Source organism: Phascolarctos cinereus, unplaced genomic scaffold (genome assembly GCF_003287225.1).
Source record: "Phascolarctos cinereus isolate Bilbo 61053 unplaced genomic scaffold, phaCin_HiC Scaffold_1;HRSCAF=81, whole genome shotgun sequence".
In the NCBI taxonomy this organism is placed as follows: Eukaryota; Metazoa; Chordata; class Mammalia; order Diprotodontia; family Phascolarctidae; genus Phascolarctos; species Phascolarctos cinereus.
This window is the reverse complement of record NW_027555514.1, coordinates 67,219,836-67,245,195: the sequence shown is the minus strand read 5'-3', so window position 1 is coordinate 67,245,195 and position 25,360 is coordinate 67,219,836. Positions and strand designations below refer to the sequence as shown.

The following is a 25,360-nucleotide window of genomic DNA, read 5'->3' as shown; positions in this document are numbered from 1 at the left end:
ATTATGCCTATGTTCAGAGCCATCACTAACCCAAGCCTGTAAGCCTGGATTACCTTGGTCTCTACCCCCCAGTCTGTCTGGGAAACAGAGGGAGGCGGCAGCACAGACAGAAGGAGAGACCACCTCTGCCATTTTCTAACTGGGCAACCCCTGACAAGTCACTTCATCTGTCAGGACCTCAGCTTCCTCATATGTAAGATACTATGGTTGGACTGGATGGCTTCTAAGACCCCTTCCCACTTTAACATATAAGGGACTTAACATCACTGATATAACAAGAATATGTCAAACGTAAGCTTTCATCGGTCAAAGCAACACACACTCAAACACATCCTTCAAACAATTTTAGTAAATTAAAGATTTTTGCTTTAAAAAAAAAACCTATTAGTTCCCAGTAACAATTATCAGTCCAGTAGAATGCTCCCAAACTACACAGATGACTGGAAAATTTACTGATTCTGTCTACATAAAAATAATTCTGCTGTTTGTTTGTTCTTTTCAAACATGAGACCAAACAGCACAATTGTATGCCTCTATTGTGGACAGATTTTTTTTTCCTTCACAGCAATTTTGTTACTGTGTAAATGCTCTCTCCCTGGTAGAGTTTATTAAGTCTCTCTTCACAATTTAAATGGAAAAATATTTTCAACATACTCAGAATGTTGAAAGACCTTGGATTTCAGAAACTGCTATATGGTAGAAAGAAATTAAGGAAGAGTGAACCTGATTCTACAAGGAATGTAGTAGGAACTACATTTAAAACACTTGATTTTCTACAAAAGGTTTCTCAAAAGCAAACAGGAAGGAATACATTATAGTGGCGAGTTTTATTCTTTTGATTCTGAAAAAAGCAAGTAATATGGTATCATAATTTGAAAAAGATTAACAATAACACACCAAAAATAACAACATCTGGGTTGAATACACCTATAAATTTGTGGCCGAATAATTTATTATTCTCCTTACTCCCCAGCCATTTATTCATTCCTTAACATGGACCCTTAACATGGAAAGCAGAACCCATTTGTTTTGATTCATTTTAAAGTAATTAATAGTATTATTAAAGTGAATAATACCCTACTAAATTTTAACAACCCTAACAAATCCTAAATGCTGTATTGCATTTTAAGTATAGTAAAAATAGCCATGAACATGGTTAGAAGTCTTAAAATTTAAAATAATTTTCAGTCAATAACACTAGTGGCACTGTAGGCAACGAACTGCTTTTTAAGTTGTGATTTTCCTAAAAGAAAGTGGTACCATCCCTCTGTTGTCCATCCATTTTCTTATTCCTCAACTTTTTTTTTCTCTTTTGTCATTTTGTTTCATTCTATAAACAGTATTTGGCTTTCGCCTCACACGGCTGATGGATAAAGCTAGATGTGGATGCTCCGAGTCAGGTATATTGAGCTGGGTCAGATGCAAAGAATAAACCAAAGTTGAAACTTGTGGAAGGCTGAGGTCAGTTTTCCACTGTATTTCAAGTACATTTTTTATTGGACATAATCAATTCTTAAAAGAAAGTAAACAGGCCTCATGACTGAGTGCTAATACTTCTTTTCTCCCTGGTAGCTGCTGAATGTTTTGTGGAGTCAGCCTTTATGGACTCTAACAACTTTCTTACTGCTTCACTTGTTGGTCCTCTCCCTGGCTTCTTGGCTTTGGATTTATTCAATACAAATGGTTGCAGCAGGGCTGCCAGGCCCCAAGGGTGGTGACTTGATTTTGAAGATTGACCTTTGTCCTCTTGTAAAATCCAAGCACTTTCTCTGGCCAGATGTACAAATCTTTCCAGCTGACTTTCATTAACATTTCTGCTGACGTTAAGAGCGGGTTCAAAGGGATTTTGAATGTGTATAGGAGAAGAGTCAGGCTTGTTTTGTTCCTTTCCCTATAAAATTTTTTTAAAAGAAAAAATATGCATACATATATGGAGTGCTTAAAAACAAGAGGACTTTGCTTAACTTAATAAATGCATTAATACTGATGTCACATTCCAACAGTGGTTATATTGAATGTAGAAATTTATTGCATAGAGAAAATTACTCAATGTATTAACCTGGACGAAAACCCTACAGTTTTATGGAAATTCTCTTTATATGCTTCTTTGGGGAATGACAAACTATGCTTATGAGGTATCAGTAGCTCTGAAGGGTAATTCCAGGAATCAATCAATCAACGAGTAAGGAATTCATAAGAATTATAACAATCTACTTGGCATGCAACAGTTGAGAAGGAAGAAAAAAGGTGAATGGTAGAACAGGAGATGACATTCTTGTTAATAGGCAAAAAGTATTTCTGTAAAGGATACTTAATAGAAACATACCTATTAATCTGAACCCCTTAAGCACACTCAAAAATTCAAATTAAATAATGACAGCTAGTACTTAGCACCACCATGCTTACACATCTATTTTGTGTATTAAAACATATGTTTCAACAACTGAAGATGTGACAGATAAGGTCATCAATAATAAAGGATCAATGCATACACACTTACCTTTCGGATGTTTATAGAATTTTTATTAAAAGAAAAATTTCCAAAATATTCAAAAAATTGACACAGTAAGATATCTGGAAGAAAAAGTGAAATAGAAATAAATAGGAACAATTGCTTCAGATAAAGTAGTAACTAAAGAACCCAGCACACGGGCCCCTCGCCACCACTGCTTCATGCTCTCCTCCGGACTGTCACTCTTATTAGCCACTCCTCTCTTGCACCTGCACTGCCTACAAACCCTGTGATTCCTCCCCCAACCAACTCTCCTTCACTTCCTGGTCTGGAAGGAGAATGTCACAGTTGGTGCCTCCACCTGCCTATGACTCCCTTCCTCGGCCCCCACTGTTCTTCCAACTGTTCTAGCATCCTATCGTATCATGTTAGTTTCCAATTCCAATGGTCTTTTCTCTTTGACCTCTCCCTGCTGGCCTTCTCCCTCATACTCTTTCTGGACTTTGTTTCCATGATAAATCAGTACTCATTCACCCTCCACAGCTTTGCCTTCTTTTACATTCAGTCATTTGTCAACTCCTGTCAGGTCTACCTCTGGAGTCTCTCTAGGATACTCCCCTAACCTCCTTCAATGACTATGTCCAGAGTCATCACCAACCCAAGCCTGTAAGCCTGGACTTCCTTGGTCTCTTTTCTCCAGTCTGTCTGTCCATACAGCAGCCACACACAGCCTTCTCCAAAGGAGGCACCTCGGAGAGAGCCTGCCTCTGCCACTTTCTAACTGGGCAATCCCTGACAAGTCAATTCATATGACTTCGTAGCTTCCTCAAATGTAAGATGCTATGGTTGGACTGGATAGCTTCTAAGATCTCTTCCTGCTTTAAATCTATGATCCTATTTCATCCTAACACTCAAAATTCTGTAATGGGTCCCCAGTATCAGCCAGATGTAGGTCAATTCCTTAGACTGATATTCAAAGCCCTTCATGATTTTGCCCTAACCAACCTCACTGAGTTAATTTGCCATCTAACACTGCCCTCATTCCACGTCCAATGACTTAATGGTTCCTGGAATACTTTCTCCACTTTGTTCACACTATTTCCCTCAACTGGAATAGCCCCACTGCCACCCCAATTGCACCTATCCAGTTTCTCCCTCTTTCAAGGTTCAGTGTAAATACCACTCTTCGAAGAAGCCTCCTCTGATCCTGTAGCTGGAAATCATCTTTTTTCTCTGAATTCCCAAAGCACTTCGCTCAAATCTCTGACTGACCTTTATCTAACGTTCTACCCTGATTATATTCCAGCTGGATTATACTCTTTCTATATGCACCTCTCACCTCCCCTCTATGGTGCAAGCTTTCTATGGGTAATTTCTTGTTCATCCTTTCACTCTCTCACAGTTTGTTCCCATCTCCTCCAAAAGACTGTCCCCTCTGTGACCCTTAGTCTGTCCCTTACCTTCAAGCTTTCCCTGTCTATGGGTCTTCCCTGCTGCCTACAAAAACGCTCATGTCTCCCCAAACTCCTCAGAAAACCTCACTGGATCCTATCATCTTCTATCTCTTCTGCCCTTTGTGACTTCACAATTTGAGAAGATCATCTACAAAAGGCACTTTCCTCTCCTTTCACTCTTCTTAATCCCCTACACTGTGGTTCCCAATCTCATCATTCCACAAAACTGCTCTCTCCAAATTCACAATGACCTTCTAACCCCCAAATCCAATGGCCTTTTAGTAATCCTCATTCTCTTTGACCTCTCCATACCCTTTGATACTATTGATCACTCTTTCTTCATACTCTCTTCTCTCTAGGTTTTTGGAGCACCACTCTCGTCTCTTATTTATCTCCTCCTACCTCACCTATTTCGATTTCCTTTGCTGGATCCTCATCCAGGTCACACCCACTAACTGTATGGGCCTAAAGGGTTCTGTTCTGGGCTCTCTTCTCCCTCTGCACTGCTTCACTTGGTGATCTCATTAGTTCTATGAATTTAATTATGCTCAAAGGTAGATTCTCAAATCTACCAATTCTGCCTTGACCTCTCTGACCTCCAATCTTGCACCTCCAACTGCCTCTCAGACACCTTGAAGTAGATGTCCAGCAGACATCTTAAAACTCAACATGTCCAAAATGGAACTCATTATCTTTCCCCACTTCCTATTATTGTTGAGGGCACCACTGTGCCAGTGCCCCACCCAGGTTCCCAACCCAAGAGTCATCCTCAACTTTTCACTATTCATCCAATCCCTCGCCAAAAATCTGTCAATTTTCACCCGTTTGCCTCAAGTCTCTCCTCACTCCAATCCATTCTCCACTCAGCCACCGGTGATGTTCCTAAAGCAGGAATCCCACCATGTCACTCCCTCCACTCACTAAACTCCCGTGCCTCCCTCTTTCTCCCTCTCCCACTCCCTCCCAGTCTTCTTTTACCTTATCTCCCACCATGTGCTCTTCAAAGTCCCGTGACGCCGGCCTCCTTGCAGTTCTATGAACAAGATGCTCTACCTCTGCTGTCCTCCATTCCTGGAATATTCTCCCTCCTCATCTCTAGCTACTGGCTTCCTTCAAGTCTCAACTAAAATCCCACTTTTTACAGGACGCCTTTTTCAACCCTTCCTAATTCTGGTGCATTCCCTCTTAATTATTTCCTGTTTGCCCTGTATACAGCTTATGCATACAAATTGTTTGCTTGTGGTCCCCCCTAGCAGATTGTGAACTCCTTGAAAGCAAGGACTGTCTTCGGCCTCTTTTTGTATCCCCAGTGCTTAGCACAGTGCCTGGTACATAGTAAGTGCTTTATAATTGTTGACCGACTGCTTGTTTTTGATCATTTAGTTCATAAGTGCTCAATAAATATTCAGTGGATAAAGCAACAAAAAACTTTTAATTATTCTTTTGAAAATATTAGTATACTGCTTACCTAGAGTTTCTGTGTTTTCTGAAGGTTTAATTCTGTTCAAGTTACTAACAACTGTACAGTCATTGCCTTCTATTACACATTTATCTCTTGCATCTAAAAAAAGGCAAAAGTGAAAATTATTTTATAATAGTTTCCTTCTTTGTAAAAAGACCCGTGATTTGTACCATTCAAAATAAGCACAAGAAGTGAGTGTCTTTTGTTATTAATAACTTGAACACTGAGAATAAGGTTTGTATTTACCAACTTACTTCTGAAGGGCAGTTCATACTTCCAGTCTGGACTCTGATTACTAGGACTGAGAGGAATAACTATGGTGGAGAAGGCCCTTCCATTCCTGACCACCAACACCAATGACCAAATATTAGCAACAGGTTGCCAAGGCCTGGGAAGAGGCCTACCCGACCACCAGCTCAGCCTCTGAAGTTACTGTTCAGAGGAGCAACCTTTGTGAAAGGGGACCCATAAACTGTCTGTGCAGGTGCTACAGCCTGTCTTCTCGGCAGCCAGAGCTGCTGAAGACCCAGAAAAGAAAGTTTTCATCACCAAAGTCCTTAGCACTTTCAAATGGCTCTACATCAGAAACAGATACTGTTTTATCAATGGAAATGACATTTGAGAAGATTTATACCATTTGCCTGGTAGCTAAAACTCTTCTACATGACATCTCCTTGTCAGGAGTGCCTATCTTGCTTTTCTGTTTGTATCCCCAGGGTTTGGCACAAGGCTTTATACAAAGCATGAACCTAATAAAGGCGTTTTCATTCATTATTGCTGTCCCTATTATTAATAACTAATGGACGTTGATACTGAAAAGGGCTTTGCATACATAGGGTCACCTGAGCTTAACAACTCTGATGTCAGATACCATTGTCTCCATTCTACAGATAAGGAAACCAAGGTGCAGTGAGGGTCACAGTCACACAGCCATCAAGAAAATGGGGCTGTCAGGTCTCTCCTGAGTTCATGTCAAGCACTGTTCCCACTCCACCAGCCTAGCTCATTTGAGCAGAGTTTTGAAGGAAAAATGAGATCCTCAGAGGGAGAAGTGATATCTGAACGCATTTTGGGGGACAGTCACTACAAGGGTTCAAAGATAGGAGATGGAGCATTATATGTGAGAAATAGCAAAAAGTTTGGGCTATACAACAGAGTACGGGAAGGGAAGTAAGATATGACAAGGTTGTGAAAGTGAGCTGGGGTCAGGGCTTAAAAAACTAAACAGAAAAGTTTATATTTCATCCTCAAAGCAGTAGGAAATCAGTGGAGTTTACTGAAAAGAGGACATAGTCAAAACTACACATTAAATCATTTCGGCAGTTGTGTGTCAGATTAACTGAAGAGGGGACAGAACTGAGAAAGGGAGACCAATCAGGAAGTTAAGTCTAGGATTATGGTGATAAAAATGACAAGAACTGGCAACTGATTGAATATGTGGGGAGAGGAAGAATGGGAAATCAAGTATAACACCAAAGTTACAAGACTGAATGACTAGAGGGATGAAGGGCTCTCAAGAGAAACAGGGAAGTTCCTTTATCTATAAAATAAATGGACGGGATAAAAAAATCTTTAAAGACTCCTCTATGCTCTAAAATTCTACAAACCTATTTAAGGAGTCTTTTTCTCAAATCACTCTTGCTAATCCATTTCATATTAAAAATGGTTCACCAGTGAAACAACTGTGAACATAAAATGTGGCATCTGTGGATAGAAGTGTTACATTGATGATGTCAAACCTGACTTCACAGATTGAAGCTGCAAAGTTCTATTGTCCTCTCGGCTGTTGTGAGAGCTCAGCAGGTTATCAGACTATTTTTAGAAATACTGTAATGGCAACAACAATAAAATTGCCAGGCTATGACATGCATGGAAGACCCACTGACAACCCCAAAGAACTGAAAGTTTCCCAAGGCCAATAAGGCAATAGGTTCAGCCTGAAGAAGTCCCAGTGGATCCTAGCCCCTAGTCAGCCTTTAAGATCTGACTCAATCAGAGGTTAGGCTGGTGGACTCTCAGGGAATCTTCTTGTCCAAGTTCCTTTAGAAACTGTAGGAGTCAGATCAACTCAAGCAGCTAGTAAAGGTGTCTTGTTTTATTCTCTGATCCAGATCTACTGAGGAGCTCCAAAGGCCCGCTGACACAAATCATTTGTTCTCTTGCCCACTAGTAGGGACAAAGTAAATGGATCTTCATATTCAGATTCATAAGGTATTTAGTAATGGCAAATGATTACCTAGTTAATAAAAAATATTAAAGAGAGAAGAAAAAGAAAATAGCTTCTATTCTTACCTGCTAGATTTTTTAGATAGTCTAGAGATGGAAGGACTGAAGGACATCTTTTCTGAAGGAAAAAGATGACCATGATTGTAAGGGAGAAATTTGTTAGCCAGGCACCAGGAATACTACTTGTCAAGCCATGCTGACGTGCCCAGCACCGTACACTAAACACCAGAGCTCTTACTCGGGAATCCAGGGTACCATATATGTACAGGAGTTCTGAACTTTTCATGGCAATCCTAAATGAAAGCACAAACATTTTTAAAAGAAGTTTCAACTATCAGAAGTACTAGAGTTTTATAAAAAAAAATTTTTTATTTAATTCAAAATCCATTCTAAGTAAGAAAAATGGTTGAACATATCTAAATAGTTTAACAAATTCTATCTACAATAAGATAATTAAATCCATCACTAAACAAGTATTTATTATGAGTCTATGAGCCAAGCACTGTGCTAGGCCCTGGGGAAACAAGTACTAAGAATGAAAGAATCCCTACTTCCAATTAGTTTATATTTTTATAGGGGAGACAAGTATACACATTAATATACACAGCATAAATACAAAGTCAATAAATACAAAGCAGCCAAACATAAAGCGGTTTGGGAGGGAGGGTACTTGCCATATGAACAATCAGAAAAGTTTTCATGCAGAAACTAGTGCTTATACTGCATCTTAAAGGAAGAGAAGGGCTAAGCAAGGAGCACATTTTAGGCATGTGGGATGGCCAGTGCAAAGGCAAAGAGAAGGGAGAAAGAGCATGTGTGTGAGAAATGGAGGAAAGTTAGATTAGCTGGATCAGAGTACAAGATGGGGAGTAATGCCCAATTAAATTACTAAGACAGATTGAGCACAGGTTGTGAGTGGATTTAAAACCTAAACAGAGGAATCTATATCTATCCAACACTCAACATTGGGAAGGGAGTGGCATGGTCAGATCTGAGCTTTGGTACCACTATAAAAGATGAACTGTAGTCATGAGAGACTTGAGACAAGGGGACCAATAAGTAGGCCACTGTAATAGTTTAGGCTAGAGTGATAATTAAGGTGATGTTTGGTGAGTAGAGAGTTGAACAAGAAATGATGTGAAAGTAGGCCTATCAAGACTAGACATGTGGGGTAAGGGCCAGTGAGAGCCTGGAAGGTTGGTGGCCTCCTACAGCTTGGAAAAGGGGAGGTGGTTGTGAGGGGCAAAGATAGATAACCAGCTCAGTTTTGCACATGGTGAGCTTAAGATGTCTCTGTGGCATCTAGTACAATACTTCAAATTAAAATGGAGTACTATACCTCACAGAATTATCTCAAGCAAAAACATGACAGCTGATGATAAATGATTAAATGCTCAGTACTTGTTGTATTTTTTAAATTTTGTACTGCAAAACAATATTCATAATTTGGGAATATTAAGGATTTTTGTTCTCAACATTAAACATCAAATGAACTGAAGTATTTAGTACAATACAATAACTCACTATTTTGAATACCCTCCAATGACTAAAGACATTCGTTTCTATTTCTAAATCAAGGTTATTAGAAAGCATGCCTGATTTTATAAGTCCTACATTTAGTGTAGTGGTTCTCAATTACCACCCTTCACAGACTGAATGGCTTCTGGATCTATGTAGTACTGTTTTTCCAATGATTTGTGGGTGCTGCTGTGATTATAAAATGTAAATTCATTTCAAAATATTACCAAATTCAAAGTAATTTTTGTCATTATATATAATCGATGGATGCTAATAACAGCACTAATACTACTCAGGGGTTTCAAAGTCTTTTCATGTCAAAAAATGATCTTCATATAAGAAAAGGCTGAGAAGCATTGATCGTCTACAGAGAGACAAACCAGGGTGAAAAACTGAGGTAAACATCTTTCTCACTGAATAGCACTAAAGGTTTTAATAACTTTCAATGTACTTTCTAAAACAATTAAAAATTTCATAAGCCCAATATTTACATGAAAAACTATTAAACTAGTTTGATATAAAGTAAAATTAGTAAGGAACTAGATTTTAAAATCTATTTTCATTAAATTCTCATATTGTTAATAATTAATTGGAGCTTCTCCAAATAAAAAATATAAAACAAAGATTCATTCAAAACCATTTATAATGTGCTGCAAGTACTAAAAGAACCAATGGAGGGCTCATAACTCTTTCAGAATGATAAGCATTTTCACAATGTCCATAAAATTCACTTTATGTAGCTGAGGTAGAGGAAGGATCAAGAGGAGTACACTTTTGGGGGCGGCTAGGTGGCACAGTCAACAGGGCACCGGCCTTGGAGTCAGGAGGACCTGAGTTCAAATTCGGTCTGAGACACATAACACTCACTAGTTGTGTGACTTGGAGCAAGTCACTTAACCCAAACTGCCTCACCAAAAAAAAAAAAAAAAGAATACACATTTAACAACAGGCTCAAGGCAATTGTGTCTTTTTGTATTTAACAAAATAAAATTTAGCCAAAGGCCAAATTCTATAAACTAGGGATGACACATTTTTGCAGTAAAATAACAGTCCTGAAACACAATTTTTTAAAAAACCTGTACTGATAAGGGAGAGAATAATTTTACAAGTAAAGGTAAGTGTACTTATGTCATATTTTAAGACCTACATATTAAATGTAGTAATACTATCAAGGTTTGGGAAAAAATCTTGGTTTAGCAGAAAACTCCCCAAGATTATGAAATAGTTATTTTATTTTACTTGAAGATTACCAGGTAAGAAAGCTATATACATTTGCAGTACACATAAAACTCCAACCATTTATGAAAGTGAAATCCATGATAAGTTTACTGATTAAATTTTTATCTCATGGAATCCGCCAACTATTTTCACTAAAAACAAACCCCTAACCCCCAATTTCCAAGAATAATTCTAGACTGGATTTTCTCAAACTATCAGTCATCTTCATTACATTTACGTAATCACTGATGAATAAACTGAAATGAAAGTAAAACTGAAACACATCCATGAGAGTAAGATGCAAACAACGAACTTAATATCACTTTACTTACTGAGAAGTGCTGCAAAGAATTCTTTGTATGAAAACTTGTCTTTTTTTTTTTTAACTAAAATAGTCTATAGATTTTTGAGTACTAAACAACACGGAATTTGGGCTAATAAATATGCTGAGTACATCTAAATATACCTCAAGAACAGAAGCCAACTCTACATTGCCTGACCTAATATATAACATAACATAACATAACATCACATCACAGAACACAACATAACCTGACCTAAATCCATAAAAAAGAAACAAAGTCAACATCTGTTTAGTACAAATGACTGGACTTATAAGCGATAGAGGAGTGAGAAAGCTAGCTGTCATTTGACAGCTTGATAGTAAAGACTATAAATAGGCACTTTCTACATACACTCTTTTGTCAAATTGTACTAGTAAGAACAACAAGTCTCCTCCCAATAATGAATATTAGCTTTTTCAATGTTCTGTTCTGCCTAAAGAAGAGCTAGGTCATAAATCATAACACCTGTGCTTCAGGAGCATCAAATGACTGGTACAAGATTAAAAACATTTAATACATTTTGCAAAACACCCAAATATCTGTTTGAGTTTTAAAATTATCATGCTGAGATATGTAAAATGACAAATTCTGGAAATCATACCTATTATTAGCAGTCAAATCACACTGAAAACCAGACCCCTGATGAGAGAACCTCACCAGAGGACAGCGAGCATGTAGTATCTTCTGCACACTGACACAGCCTGGACCAAAGTTATCTAGGCATTCTCCAATCACAGCTAGAATCTTCTGAGTGGCCCACCTTTCAGAAGGTACATTTTTCACTTGATATTCCATTAAAAATGGTCCTGCTGTCTAACAAAAATACATATGTAAACATTAGTTCCTTAAAAAGACATTTACAATTATTTTGAAGAGGTATTTTGAGTTATTTTCGAAAAAAAAATCAACATTCTTAATGCAATTAGAAATTTTTAAAAATAAAAATATTTTAAAATCACATTTCCCCAAATTTATAAAATACTAGTAAATAAAAGTTTACCTTTTAGTTAATGTACTATCCACACAATGTCACATACTTTAGATATCATGCCTTACCATTACATCACAAGCCCTTTTCTACTACAAAGGTTTTTAAAGTCAAACCCACCTCAACACACCCAACATGTTACTCAAAACCCCCAATAACATGTTATTTCCTCTACTGATTTCTTTTATCAGCAGTTTTTCTTTTGCTTGAGAGTTCTTTATTGAAGAAGAGAAAAAAAGGTTGCTGTTACTTTTAGAAAATCTCTAAGTCAGCTATGCCCTACTTTAAAGTGTTTTTGTAGTTCCCCTAAGTTTTTCTTATTTTGACACATAAAAGAGACATTGCTTTTCTAGCTCCTTTCCTCAAAAAAAAAAAAAGGAAAGAAAGAAAGAAAGAAAAAGAAAAAAAGCCTAGAAAGGGAATAAGGAAAATAGGGACCATGATAAAAGTGGATGGCAATTAAGGAGCAGGAAAATACAAAATTATCTCAAACAAGGCTAAAGATGATATTCTGCACACAACTGGCATTTACTGCCTGTCAAATGAAGGAAAAACAAGTGGGAGGAGATGGCACCCATCTCAGATGGACCTGTGATGTCATCCCAGCAGGGATCTCCTGGCATGAAATCTCCCTCCACTGAGGCAATCTGATAACCCAACTTCCTGAGTCTTAAGACAGCTGCCTGGGACACTAAGTGTTACGTAGTCACAAAGCCTGTATGGAGCAGAGAGAGGCACTGAATACACAGTGCCTCTTCAAGAAGAAGTAAGGAAAGCAGGAGGGCAGCTAGGCGGCATAGTGGTCAGAGAACCAGTTCTGGAGTAAGGAAGATTCATCTTCCTGAATTCAAATCTAGCCTCACCCTTACTAGCTGCATGACCCTAGGCAAGTCACTTAACCCTGTTTGTCTCAGTTTTCTCATCTGTAAAAAGAGCTGGAGAAGGAAATGGCAAACCAAGCATCTTCTCCAAGAAAACCTCAAATAGGGTCCAGAAGGGTTAGATACCACTGAAACAACTCAACAACAACAAGGGAAGTAGAAAGTTTGTCAAAGGGAGGGCATTCAATCATTATCAATCAACAAATATTTATTAAGTCCCTACCATGTGCCAAACACTGTGATAAGAGTTGGGGAAACAAAAAGCAGAAAAAAAAAGTCACCGTCCCCAAAGAGCTTACAATCTAACGGAAAAGAGAACATGCAAACAAATATACACAAAGTAAGCTACATACAGGATAATTAGGTAATAATTAATAAAGGGAAAGAGCTAGAATTAAAAGGGGTAAGGGAAGGCTTCTGGCAGAAGGTGGGATTTTAGTTATCATGGATAAAAAGGATTTTATTGGCTTAAGTAATAGCTGATAAGAAAATTCTACCAACACAGTAGTGTAGCTGCTCTGCAAAACTCTAAGCTTTTTGTTTTTTGGCTAGGCAATGGGGTTAAGTGACTTGCCCAGGGTCGCACAGCTAGTGTCAAGTATCCGAGGCCAGATTTGAACTCAGGTCCTCCTGACTCCAGGGCTGGTGCTCTATCCACTGCACCACCTAGCTGCCCCAAGTTTTAAAGGTTGTCTAGGGTCCTAAGATATTAAATGAGTCGAGTCAGAGGCAGGACTTGAACCCAGGACTTCCTAATTCTCAAGTCAGCTCGATACATCATGCTGCCCCCATGTTCAGACATTGTCACCACTCTACTTGTGGCAAGGACATCAAGTGCAGCACTAAAGCTGGCAAAAGCAGGGCTTTGTCCTACCCTATCAGAGACACAAGGTATCTTTAAGTTTATCTCTACATAGAGAGAAAAAGCTCACTTGAGAGTAATTAAGCAATTTCCGAAATATCACAGACCTAACTAGGGTCAGATCTGGACTGGCTCTAGCACACTGCTCTTTCTAATACTTTATGCTATTTCCCAATATCTATATGATTATTTCTAACTCCTAATACCGGTATAATAAATGGAGCACCACTGTAATTCACCTCGTCTCTATTTTCTACTTGGAAATAGCAGGGTCATCTTTAGGCAACAGAAATTCCAAACATTGTTACAAACTAAATGGTTTAGAAATATAGAGAAGATGACGAAATACAGAGAAGATGAAACCAAATCAATTAATGTAGAAAAGTGATACCAAATTCTATAGTTACGGAAACAACAGTGACATATATCATTCAACGCATCAAAATCTCAATGACTATTTTGTTGGGAATATTGTCTTTTCACAAAATAAAAATTCTGTGAGGACTGATACTGTCTTGCTTTTGTGGGGGCATTCACAACACCTCACAGGACTTGGTACATAGCAAGGGCTTAACAAATGTTTGTTAATTGATTGAGGAAGTTCATACTTCAGATAGAGGTTAGACTGTACGACTTTTGAGGTCTGTTCTAACTTAAAGATTGCATGATTATATGAATTAATATTACTAAAGTCATTCAGTCAACAAGCTTCTTCTACTTAGCACTCGGGATACAAAAACATGCTCCCTGACCTCAACATGCAATTAACTATATACATATATAATACAAACAGTATAAATGGAAGGCAACTACAGAAGGAAGGGGAGGAGGAAAAAGGGGGAACAATTTGGAAAGGCTTCTTAGGGAAGGTGGTATTTGAACTGAGGATTAAAAAAAGCCAGAGAAACTAGGAGGGAGAGGTGAAGGAGAGAATTCCAGTCATGAAGAACAGCCAGTCCAAAGGAACAGAATCAGAAGTGCCCTGGTCCAGGACAGCTAGAGCAACCCAGCATGGCTACAGGGTAGAATGTGGGGATGGGAGTAGAGTAAAGGTTAGAAAGACAGGAGGAGGCCAGTTGTGGAGGACTTTAAATGCCCAACATAAGTGTTCCTATTTGATCATGTAGGTAACAGGGAGGCACTGGAGTTTATTGAATTGGTGTGGGGGTAGTGGGAAGAGAAACATGTGACCTAGGAAAATCACTTTCCCAATAAGAGGGAGAGGGCCCAGGACAGGAGACCAATTAAAAGGATACTGCAATAGTGTAGGGAGAGACAACGATGGTCTATACCAGGGTGGTAGCTTTATGAGTGGAAAGAAGTAGATTTACACAAGAGATGTGAATACAGAAATGACAACATCTGACAAGGGATCAGATACATGAGGTGAGTGTGGGCAAGCCTGGGTGGCTGGAAGGATGTGGTGCACTTGACAATAAGAGGAAAAGTTAGAAAGAGGATAGGGTCTGAGGAGGAAAGGTAACGGTCTCTCTTTTGGACATGCTGAATTTGAGATTCGTACATCAACAACTAAACCCATATGAGGTGATGAAATCACAACAGTTTGGACATTATCCTACACAGGGCCCATGATGGAACCTTGAGGGGATACCCAGTCAGTGGGTGTGACCTGCATGAAGATCCAAACTAGGAGTTTGAGAAAGAGCAGTCAGACACGTCAAGGTGAACCAGGAGAGAATGCTGTCATGAACACCTGGCAGAGAAGAGAGCATCCAGGAGCAGAGGGTTTTCAGCCAGGTCACACGTTACAAATAGGTTAAGAAGGACAAGCAGTGAGAAAAAAACCATTAAATTTGGAATGAGCAATTTCAGTTAAATGATAAGATCAGAAACCAGACTGAAAAGGGTTCACAAGTAAGCAAAAGGGGGAAAAAATACCTAGTATAAACAGATTTTTAAAAAGCATTTAGATGCAAAAAGGGGAAGAGAGATACAGGAACAAGAAGGCAGAATCAAGTGAGGATATTTTACTGACGGGGGAAACATGGGTGTGTAAAATTGATTTGATGAATGGAAGCAAAGGCAGGGTTAGAATGTGAACTCAATTTCTGGTTGGGAGTGAGCTTGGATTACATAGGCCTTAATAGACTTTTTACAGAATCAATCCAACTTTTGAAGTTCCAGTTTTTGCTAGGTGGTACAGTAGACAGTGCACCAGCCCTGGAGTCAGGAAGACTTGAATTTAAATCAGATCTCACACACTTATTAGGTATATGATCCTGGACAAGTCACTCAATCCCAACTGCCTCCAAAAAATAAAGTCATCTCGATTATGAGCAAAGATAAGGTATTTCTGAAATTATTTTGTTCTATTTTATATGTCAGAACAATTCTTCCAAGGAGTCAGAAAAGCAACAGGCAATAGTTTTCACTCTGTAGAAATATGATTTTTTACAGTTTTCAAATTCACATTGGAGTTTCTCAAAACTAAGATTTATTAACTATTCCTCATAATTAAAAAACTAAACATTCCTCATAACAATTCTTACATGGAGCTAGTACTATTAACCCCATTCAAAAGTTGGGAACTTAACGAAGGAACATGAAGATTAGGTAGTTTGCTCACTAGAATGAAGAAAAGCAGAAGAGTAATTAGAACCACTAAGTTCCTAATCTGCTCCTTAAATCCACCAATTCACATGCCTTCCTTAAAAGAAGGTAGGTAGAAAGATAAAGAATATAACACTAGCAAAAACTCTAAACTAATCATATCAATAGCATTTAAATTTCATTTATAATCTTTATAGATATAGATATTAAATTTAAACTACTTCAAAGCTCAATACATCAGATGAAGAACATTTGCTGTATTTTAAATAGTAAAAAAGAACTTCAATTTTCACAGAATCACAAAATTCCAGTACTTGGAAGGGACTTCAGTAGTCAACTACTCAAAAAACATATCTGAAAAATACAATCCCCTGTAGGACATACCCAACAAGTGTTCTATCCTTTCATTTCCTATTCTTAAAATCTAAAATCTCAAAGTATTCTATTCTATTTAGAAAGGTTACAAAGTGAAAGTTTTCCTGTACCTTAAATCTATAGAAAATGTAGTACTAAATTAGCTAACAAGGGCTCCATAAAAACTTTCTCTGAAATCTTCCTTTAATTTTTCAGTGTGAGACGAAAGTTCAAAACTTCTCCTCAACAACACCAAATTTCCCAGCTTCCTCCTTTCGGTATTTTTCTCCTAAATTCTTTTACTGAATTATTCAGAAAGTCCTAAAATAGTTCTTATTGCCTATGCTGGCAATTCCATCAAAATAAGCAGCTCTGGAGAGGTCACCCAATGACTGAGAACCCTCCATTTACTCATGATATGCTTCCTACTGCATAATCAGCTCCTAACTCCCTGCTTCTCTCCTCTTAAAGACTCACTGAAAATTTTTAAACACACTGATGGCCTTCCAAAATGCTAGTTAATCTAAATTCAATCATTTCCCTTTGTTGATTAATTTCTTAATTTAAAAAAAAACCTGTTAACAGCATAGAAAGACAGATTCATACTTACCTTTGCAGCACTGTTTTTCCCAATGTCATCCAGGTCCAAAAACATGTCCAAATCACATCCTAGTTTCCCAAAGCTGTTTACTGATGAGCCAAATGGTTTGACAGTACAAGATGGAAAATATGCCGCTGCAATATCCTCAATGAGAGAGCAGGTAAGGTATCGAAGCCTAATATTCTCCTCTGTTATTTGTAATGTCCTCATGAGTGTGTTTATTTGGCCTTCTACCTAGCTGACCAAAACAGAGACACACAAAACTCAAGAAATGACAAAAGGAACAAGTCAATTAAATGACTTTTTAAAAAAAATTTATAATTTGTTAATGCTAGTGATCTGGTTGTTTTCTAAGGATTACGTTTAAATTCTTGAATTATTTATCTCTAAAGCTAAAAAAAAAGCCCACCAGTATCCCTTAATATTCTCTGAAACAATAATTAAAGTGGAAAAATGAAGACCAGAATTACAATCACACCTTTTTCTAAGAAACAACCATCCGAAGGAAAAAAAAAACACAAAACAAAAAACCTCTGGCAAAGAACTAAACTATTTTTGGGAAAATTAAAATAAAGAAGTAATGCAAAGAACAACAAAGATAACAATTTAAGAAAATCAAAAGCCAATAAAACACTATTTTTTTTACAAAGAAATAAAAATGTTTGGGGTTAGAAAATTTTAATGAGATTAATAATATTAATTTTTAAAAAGAAGATTAGAAGCCAAGTTTAAAGGTTAAGGTACAGCAGAAATGGGCAAGGTGTTTCAAATTACACAAGCAAAATTTCCAGTTTCCTGAACTGTATATTTACCAAATATACCATCAGTATAGTTACCAAGATATCTATTACTTAGTTACCTTTAAAACAGTGCATCTTATTATTCCTACATACCTGCAAAAACACAAGTAAAAATACAGAACTTACACTTTCTGCATTACAAAGCCTCTGGATAAGATCCGCATTTAAAGGGCTAGACTGGTTACTACATTGTACAAGAGTCCCATCTGAAGTTTGGTTTGATGGATTCTTCAAGTTTAAATGAAAGAAACGAGATTTAAAAGGAATAGGAAACTCTGTTTCTCCACGAGGGATAAGAGTTGCATCCTGTAGTGAAGCTATACTTTCCTTTCTGGAAAACTCTATAACAGCATGAATTCCCTATTTAAAAAAGAGGAAAAAAAGCCACAAATATAAGAACAAGAATTATATGGAAATAGACTGAAAGTCACTTTCTTTTTGGTTCTTAATCACTCACATTATCAACTTACATTTTAATGTAATTACTAAGTTATATATATTTTCCCCCTTTAAATCTTTCTCTTTTCACAAATTTCTTACTATTTTGTACTTTCACATAAAGATAGGGATAGAGGACAAACATGTTAGGAAAATATTCTGAATAAACCGCAAAAAAATCGGTCCATCTCTGACCCTGAATCAGATAGTTACTGTTACTTATAAATGATGAATCCTGCAGTTACAATTTCTATTTGTTGTAAAATTAATACACATGGGGGCATCTAGGTGGCGCAGTGGATAGAGGACAGGCCTTGGATTCAGCAGGACCTGAATTCAAATTTGGCTTCAGACACATAACACTTACTAGCTATGTGACCCCGGACAAGTCACTTAACCCCACTGCCTAGCCCAAAACAAACAAACAAAAATATTAATACACATAAACCTCAGTAGTCAAATACAAAGAATCCTATAGATCTGTATCATTTGGCAGAAATACACTCCTTTTAGAAGACTGTTACACAGTAACAGCAACACAGTGTGATGATCAACTATGACTGACTTGGCTCTCCTCAGCAATACAATGATTCAAGACAATTCCAAAAGACTCATGATGGAAACTGCTATCCAAATCCAGAGAAAAAACTGACGGGAGTCTGTGAACGCTGATAAGACGCATACTATTTTCACTTTATTTTTTTCCTTTTGTCCTGTTTCTTCTTTCACAACATAACTAATATTGAAAGATGTTTTACATGAATGCACGTGTATAATCTATTGCTTACTTTCTTAGGGAGGATGGAAAAATAAAAATCTGAAACTCAAAATCTTATTTAAAAAATTAATGTTAAAAATTGTCTTTACATGTAACTGAAAGAAATAAAATACCATTCTTTAAAAGAAGAAAGAAATGCACTCCTTTTGCTGAACAAAATCCAAAGCAGTGACTGAGCTGCTTAAGAAATCTAAGAGCATAACTACATGCTTCTTCATGAAGTTCACTTTGTTTCCTCACTTGGTCAAGTATCCTCTCAAACTCTGAACATCCTGAGAACTTACAAAGCTTTCGAAGAAGAAATGGTTAGTGATTTCTCCATGCCGACACAAATGCTTCAGAAGCTTTTTCTCAGGAACTTCCTTGGGGCAGCTTATTAAAATGGACCTTTGTGCTTGCTCTCGTCTTTCTTTTTGCACCTCAGAAAAAGTCTTGTTGTTGGGCTTCTCTTGCAGGCCTATGAAAAAGACAAAAACATTTTCCCTCACAAAAGTAACATTTAATCTGTACTTTGAAGAGACTATGTAGATAGCACTAGAGTCACAAAGACCTCGGTACCAGTCCAGCTTCTTACAGACACTACTTACGTAACTGTAGTCAAGTCCCTTAGCTTCACAACACCCCCCCCCCAAAATGTCTAAAACTATAAGTTATAGGGCAGTCACTGGTGAAGGCATTTACAAACTGAAAGCTCCCTCTATCAAGAAAATCACAGACCTGGATCCTCCTTTCCTCCACAAAAGGAGTATTTTGGCAGCTTAAGAGGAAAACTTATAAAATGAGTGTAGCTTAAAGTTACAATCACAATACTAAACAGGTCTATTTTTGTCTCCTTCCACATTGTGTCAACCTTCCCATGGAGCTATCATTAGAATCCTCCAGAGTCCTTGTTTTAAACTATTATATTTATCTATAGTGCCCATGGAGTGAACTCTACAAAATTTGATGAACTGTGAACAAAAAAAGGAAAATACAATTTCTCATTACAAATACATGTGTGTGTGGGTATCTCACAGAAGCCAATATGCTATGCAACTTATTATATGCCCAGAGAAAAATATGTGTGTGTGTGTGAATTTAAGGCAAAAGTAAATGAGGTAAAAGAAAAAAGGTAATAAATTGCCTCTCTTTTCTACTGGTAAGTTTTTCATGAGAAATTTTTTTTCTGGCCAAAGATCTGAGTATTTAGTTATAGGCTTACCTAAGCCAGAGGAAGCAAAGAAAATCTTTAAGAAAAATGTAGACAGGGCCAATATGCCCATTCTGCAGACCAATAAAAACACCTAAGGACTCGAGTTAGTTTTTCTTCTTTAAAGTAACTACTCTATCCAGTGACCCCACTACCTTGATAAAAAGGGATCAACAACTGAAGGAAAGTATTTATGTACACTAAAACCATTTCTAGCACTTTTCGTGGCAGCAACAAAATGGGAACAAATGACACAAATCTGGCAAGGACCCCTGATATGTTAGATGAGCATCACTAACTGCCTATGTTACACTTCAGACCAGATGTCCAACAGACACTGCAAACTCAAGTGTACAAAACTGAACCCATTAAATTTTTTTAAAATTAATTTTTATTTTTTTCAGACAGCAAAAATCTACCCTTTCTGCCTCCTGTTCCTCAAGCCCTCAACTGAAAATGAAAAAGAAACAAAACCGCCGTCACAAACAAGCATAGTCAAGCAAAACGAATTCCCACAGCAGTTACAGCATGTCTTGCCACCAGTCTGCAGCTGGTCATTATACTGCTCAGAGTTCCTAAATCTTTCAAAGCTATTAGTCTCTACCACACAAATCATTCTCCTGGTTCTCTTCACTTCACTCTGCATTAGTTCATACAAGTCTCTCCAGGCATCTCTGAAACGATCTTCATTTCTTACACTCAACAGCACACACTCATATATCGTAACCTATTCAGTCATTCCCCAAAACAATGGGCACAACCTCAGATTCCAATTCTATGCCACCTCAAAAAGAGGCATAAATATCTTTGTACCCCCTTAGAGTTTGTTTTGCTTAGGACTAAACCCTCCCTTAATCTACCTTTCCTTTAATTTTCCCTTCTCTCCTTTCCCACCCTGCTGAATGAAATGTACGTCTGTACCCAATTCTCTCTCTCTCTGGATATGTGTATTCTTCTTTCCTTTGACCAGTTCAAATATAAGAGAGAGGTTCAAGTACTGAACATTTTCACTATCCCTTCTTGTATGTACAGACTTTTACTTGGGCACTCAGATGGTGAAATAATTTTAACATTCCTTTCCCTTCCCAGCTCCACCCCCAACCCTTCCCTTACCATTCTTCTTTCAAAACTTTTAAGATCTAACATAACCACTCACAGGCCTTCTGTCTAATTAGACTTCTTTCTATGACCCCTGATGATGATAGAGTTCAGAGACGTCATACATATAAAGTTAAGGGGAACCCTAAACTTGTCTTTTTGAGTTGCCATATTTTCCAGAAACAGTGGACGCAGAGTACAGAGGAGGCCCTGAATGTGTCAAGGATAAAACTCACCCTGAGCTGACATAATGTGTTGTTTGCATCCCAAGCTAGACTCCCTGTGCGTCCCTGGGAGTCAAGATAGGTGACAGGTAGACTGTATTAGACTGAGAAACTGCTTGTGCAGCTTGGACCCATATAGATAAGGAGACCACCTATCTTTCTAGTCTAATTTTGTGGTTCACTCCGTTTTCTTAAAAGGACCAATGCAATCAGGAAGGTGATGTCTTGATTTGCAAGTGAATTGGATTTAAGTGAGGCAGGGCTGTGCAAAGTCACCAGCCTCACTCTCTTCCAGAGCCATCTGCTTCCAGTAGCAAGACAGACACATAGACAGACCTAGCAGTTCCCAAGGGAAAAGAATTTGGCATTTACCATCACCTTGCTCCCCCTCCCTTCAAGAGGGTTTTTGTCCTTTTCCCATCTTTACTGCACCTTTCCCCCTCCTAATTTGCTTTTCTTCCTCCCTTTGTCCTACTGTTACAAAAATGCAAACTTCTGTATGGATTGTGCACTCTTTGGGTTCCACATGCAGATCCATTTCTCTTGTAATAAACCTAGTTTTCACATTAAGTTTTGTGAAGTTGTGATTGCCTGTTGACAATAATCTTCTCCTATTAGAATATAAGTAGTTTATCTTTGCTCAGTCTTTCATGTTTACCATTATATATCTCTCTTCACTCCTGTGCTTGAAATTCAAAGTTTCTACATAGCTCTGGCCTTTTTATCAGGAAGATTTGGAAGTCCTCTATTTCACTAAAGCTCCATTTTTTGCCCTATGGAGTTCTACTGTTTTGCTGGCTAAGGTATTCTTCACATCTCCTTTGCCTTCTGGAATATTGTATTCCAAGCTCTCAACTCCTTTAAAGTAGAAGCTGCTAAACTACATGTGACCCTAATTGTAGGTCCTCAGTACCTGAAGTAATAATTGGAAACCATGTCACTCAAGGAATGATTGAAGGAAAAAGGAATGTTTGCTTTGGAAAAGGATGCTTATAGTGGGACACAGCAAACTTCAAGAAGAGAGCAAGGGAGGGAGACAGAGGGAGGGAGGGAAGGAGATGGAGAAAGGAAGACAGGGAAAGAGATAGGCAGGGGGGGAGAGGTGGAGAGAGGGGGAGAGAGGGAGAGAGAGAGAGAGAGAGAGAGAGAGAGAGAGAGAGAGAGAGAGAGAGAGAGAGAGAGAGAGAGAGAGAGAGAGAGAGAGAGAGAGAGAGAGATCCAGAGCTCTATCTAATACAGAAAAGAGATGACTTTCTGTAGGGCTCCAAAGGGAAGAATTAGAATGAACCAGTAGTAGTATCAGGGAGATAGCATTAAGCCCAAAGTGAGGAAGAACTTTCTACCAATTAGAGCAATCCCAGAATAGAACTACTAGCTTATGAGCACTAAGCATTCCATCACTGTACCTGTTCAGACACCCTGTGTGTCAGAGATATTTTAAAGAGGACTGCTGAACATGGTAGCAGGTTGGACTAGATAATAACTAATATCTCTTTCAATGCTAAGATTCCAGGACTAGCTGTTAATAATATGAAATTACCCTCTTTTAAAAAATTTAAGTAATGCAGACAAGATTTTTTTATTGCCTATAAATGTTACTGTGCAATGTTTCTTTTTATTTTTGTTTTGGTGGGGGGTTTGGGAACTAATGACTTCATTAATACAGATCAGGAACTACAATTTAGAGGTAGTTAGGTGGCAAAATGAGTAGAGCACTAGATCCGGAATCAGGAAGACCTAAGTTCAAATCCAGCCTCAGACATTTACTAGCTGTGTGACCATAAGCCAAGTTACCTAACTTTTTTTTGTCTCAGTTTCCTCATCCATAAAATAAACATCCGTAAAATGAAGTAACTCTCAGGGTTGTTGTAAGGATAAAATAAGACAGTATTTGTAAAGTCCTCTCTGTAAACCTTAAAGTGTAACAAATGCTAATTATTATTGTTATTATTGCTTAAAGAGTTACCTGGGCATGGAGGTTAACTTTAGGAACAGGGATTTAAAGCCAGAAGGTCATCCAGTCTAACCTACTCATTTACAGAAAAGGGAACAAAAGCCTAGAGGGGTTAAGTGACTTGTCCTGCCCAAGGCCATAATATAGACAGTAAGTTGCAGAGTTGGGATTTGGGTCTGAGTTCTCTAACCCCAAATTCAGCACCTCAAGTTCAACACTCTCTGAATGAAACCATTGCCACACAGCTCATGTGTGTCAGAGGCAGTACTTGAAACCAGGTCTCCCTGACTCCTAAGCCAGTCTTCTATTTATTATCCCAAGCTGCTTCTCAATCCAGAAATTTTACTCAGTAAAATTATCTTAATGATACCAAGAGGAAAACTGAACTATCCCTATCAGTCAATTCAACATGTTCAAAATCACCAGCCTACTACCTAGGCTCTGAACCCAAATGGGTGTCCTCCCACACTATGCACTCCTGAAGAATATTTGCCATAAGACGACATCTCAATGACTGTTTTGTTCCTTTCAGAGAACCTGAGAGGGGAAATTTTCCTATAATTTAGTAAAGACTGTTCTGGGCCTTTTTTAAACCACTGGACTTTTCTAATATGACTCTTGTTTATTATTCCAGTATATTCCTTTCCATGTAATTTTAAAAAGACACAAAAAACCTCAAGATGGAAATTAATGGGTTAGTCAGTTTACAGAAATCATTTGTTACTCTATTCCGGATTAGACCTTGGAGTTTTTAACAAGAGGAACCAGCTACCAGCTCACAATACAAAATTAATGCCTACAGTGAAACACCACTGAAAAGCGATACCAATTCTTTCAAGTTCAGGCTTTCCATAAGCTCACTCAATAAAAATTGTTTGTTTGTAATACAGTAGATGGCTAATTAATATTTATTGATTGAGGCCCTGGTGGTATCAGTAAAGGCACTCCATTTTCTTTGGGGAAAAATACTAATTCACTTAACTCTAGGATGACAAGGGAAGAATGCTTTACTATTACCACTTAAAATTATACCTAGAAGGATATTAAATGGGTCTAATAGAAACAGATCTGATCAATAATACTATCAGTATCAACAACAGCTAGTACTTACATAGTGCCTACTACTTCCCAGGTGCTTTACAAATATGATCTCATGTCATCCTCACAACCTTTCCCGATATGCCCATTTTACAGATGTGGAAAGTGAGGCAGGCAGTTCCGTGACTTTCCCTGGGTCACACAGCTGGTAAGTGTCTGGGGCCACATTTGAACTCAGGTCTTCCTGCCACTTGGATGCCTTCACAGACCAGTCTTCGTGGGAAGCTGAAGGCTCCAGTGGATGCCGTCCCAACCTGAAGCCCTGGGGCTCTGCGGGACGGTCCGGTGTGGGTTTGGGACCCACGTATCTAGGGTCTCCGGGTGGGGTGGGGGGGGTCCAGCCCTGGAACTCCCCCAACACCACCCCTGGAGGAAAGAGGGGTCCACAGAAGTTAAGGGGCGGCTCCAAGGTCAGCAAGGGTGGGGGAGGAACCCTCGGCCCAGGACCGAGAAGGCCCAGGCTGGGCCCGTCCCCTCTACCCCAAGGGGCCACAGAGCCCAGACTCACCCCCCACCCCACCCCCAGACAGGCCCGGAGGAGCGGGGCTAAGGGAGGCCCCGCCTCCTGGCCGCGAGCGTCCCACGCTCCCCCGCCATCCCCGATACGCAGACGAGGGATGGCCGGAGATAACCGGCCGCCCCTACTCACCTGGCTCCACGCTCCCCCCAGGCAGCTCTTCTCTTTTGAGGATGGCAGTTCCGGGAGAACTGAGGTGCCGGTGGAGACAGTCAAGGAATCGGCCCCTTCCCTGGGCGCACAGAGGTAGACGGGTCATCAAGCCCACGCGGGCCGCCATCGCCGCTTGTTGCCGGGATGGGGGAGGGGAAAGGAGCAAAGAGGAAAGGTCAG

At 38.7% G+C, this 25,360-nt stretch overlaps 1 protein-coding gene across 1 annotated transcript; it reads right to left on the bottom strand.

The window, feature by feature from the left end:
- Positions 1-808: 808 nt before the first annotated feature.
- MTPAP (mitochondrial poly(A) polymerase) lies at positions 809-25,360 on the bottom strand. The gene is made up of 9 exons (XM_020990508.2): positions 25,160-25,360; positions 19,232-19,404; positions 17,858-18,091; positions 16,941-17,165; positions 11,276-11,487; positions 7,661-7,887; positions 5,375-5,467; positions 2,501-2,574; positions 809-1,891 (listed from the first exon to the last, which is right to left on the bottom strand). The coding sequence occupies exons 1-9, from the start codon at positions 25,305-25,307 to the stop codon at positions 1,535-1,537; spliced, it is 1,743 nt and encodes a 580-aa protein (XP_020846167.1). The 5' UTR covers positions 25,308-25,360; the 3' UTR covers positions 809-1,534.

What these genes read in the sequence shown, in the direction of transcription:
- MTPAP (XM_020990508.2), bottom strand. Translation starts at nt 25,307, where the DNA reads ATGGCGGCCCGCGTGGGCTTGATGACCCGTCTACCTCTGTGCGCCCAG. An exon ending in GGCTTTGTAATGCAGAAAGT is followed by an intron (nt 17,166 to 17,857) that starts GTAAGTTCTGTA and finishes TTGGTCAGCTAG; the next exon opens with GTAGAAGGCCAAATAAACAC. An exon ending in CTATCTAAAAAATCTAGCAG is followed by an intron (nt 5,468 to 7,660) that starts GTAAGAATAGAA and finishes GCCTTTTTTTAG; the next exon opens with ATGCAAGAGATAAATGTGTA.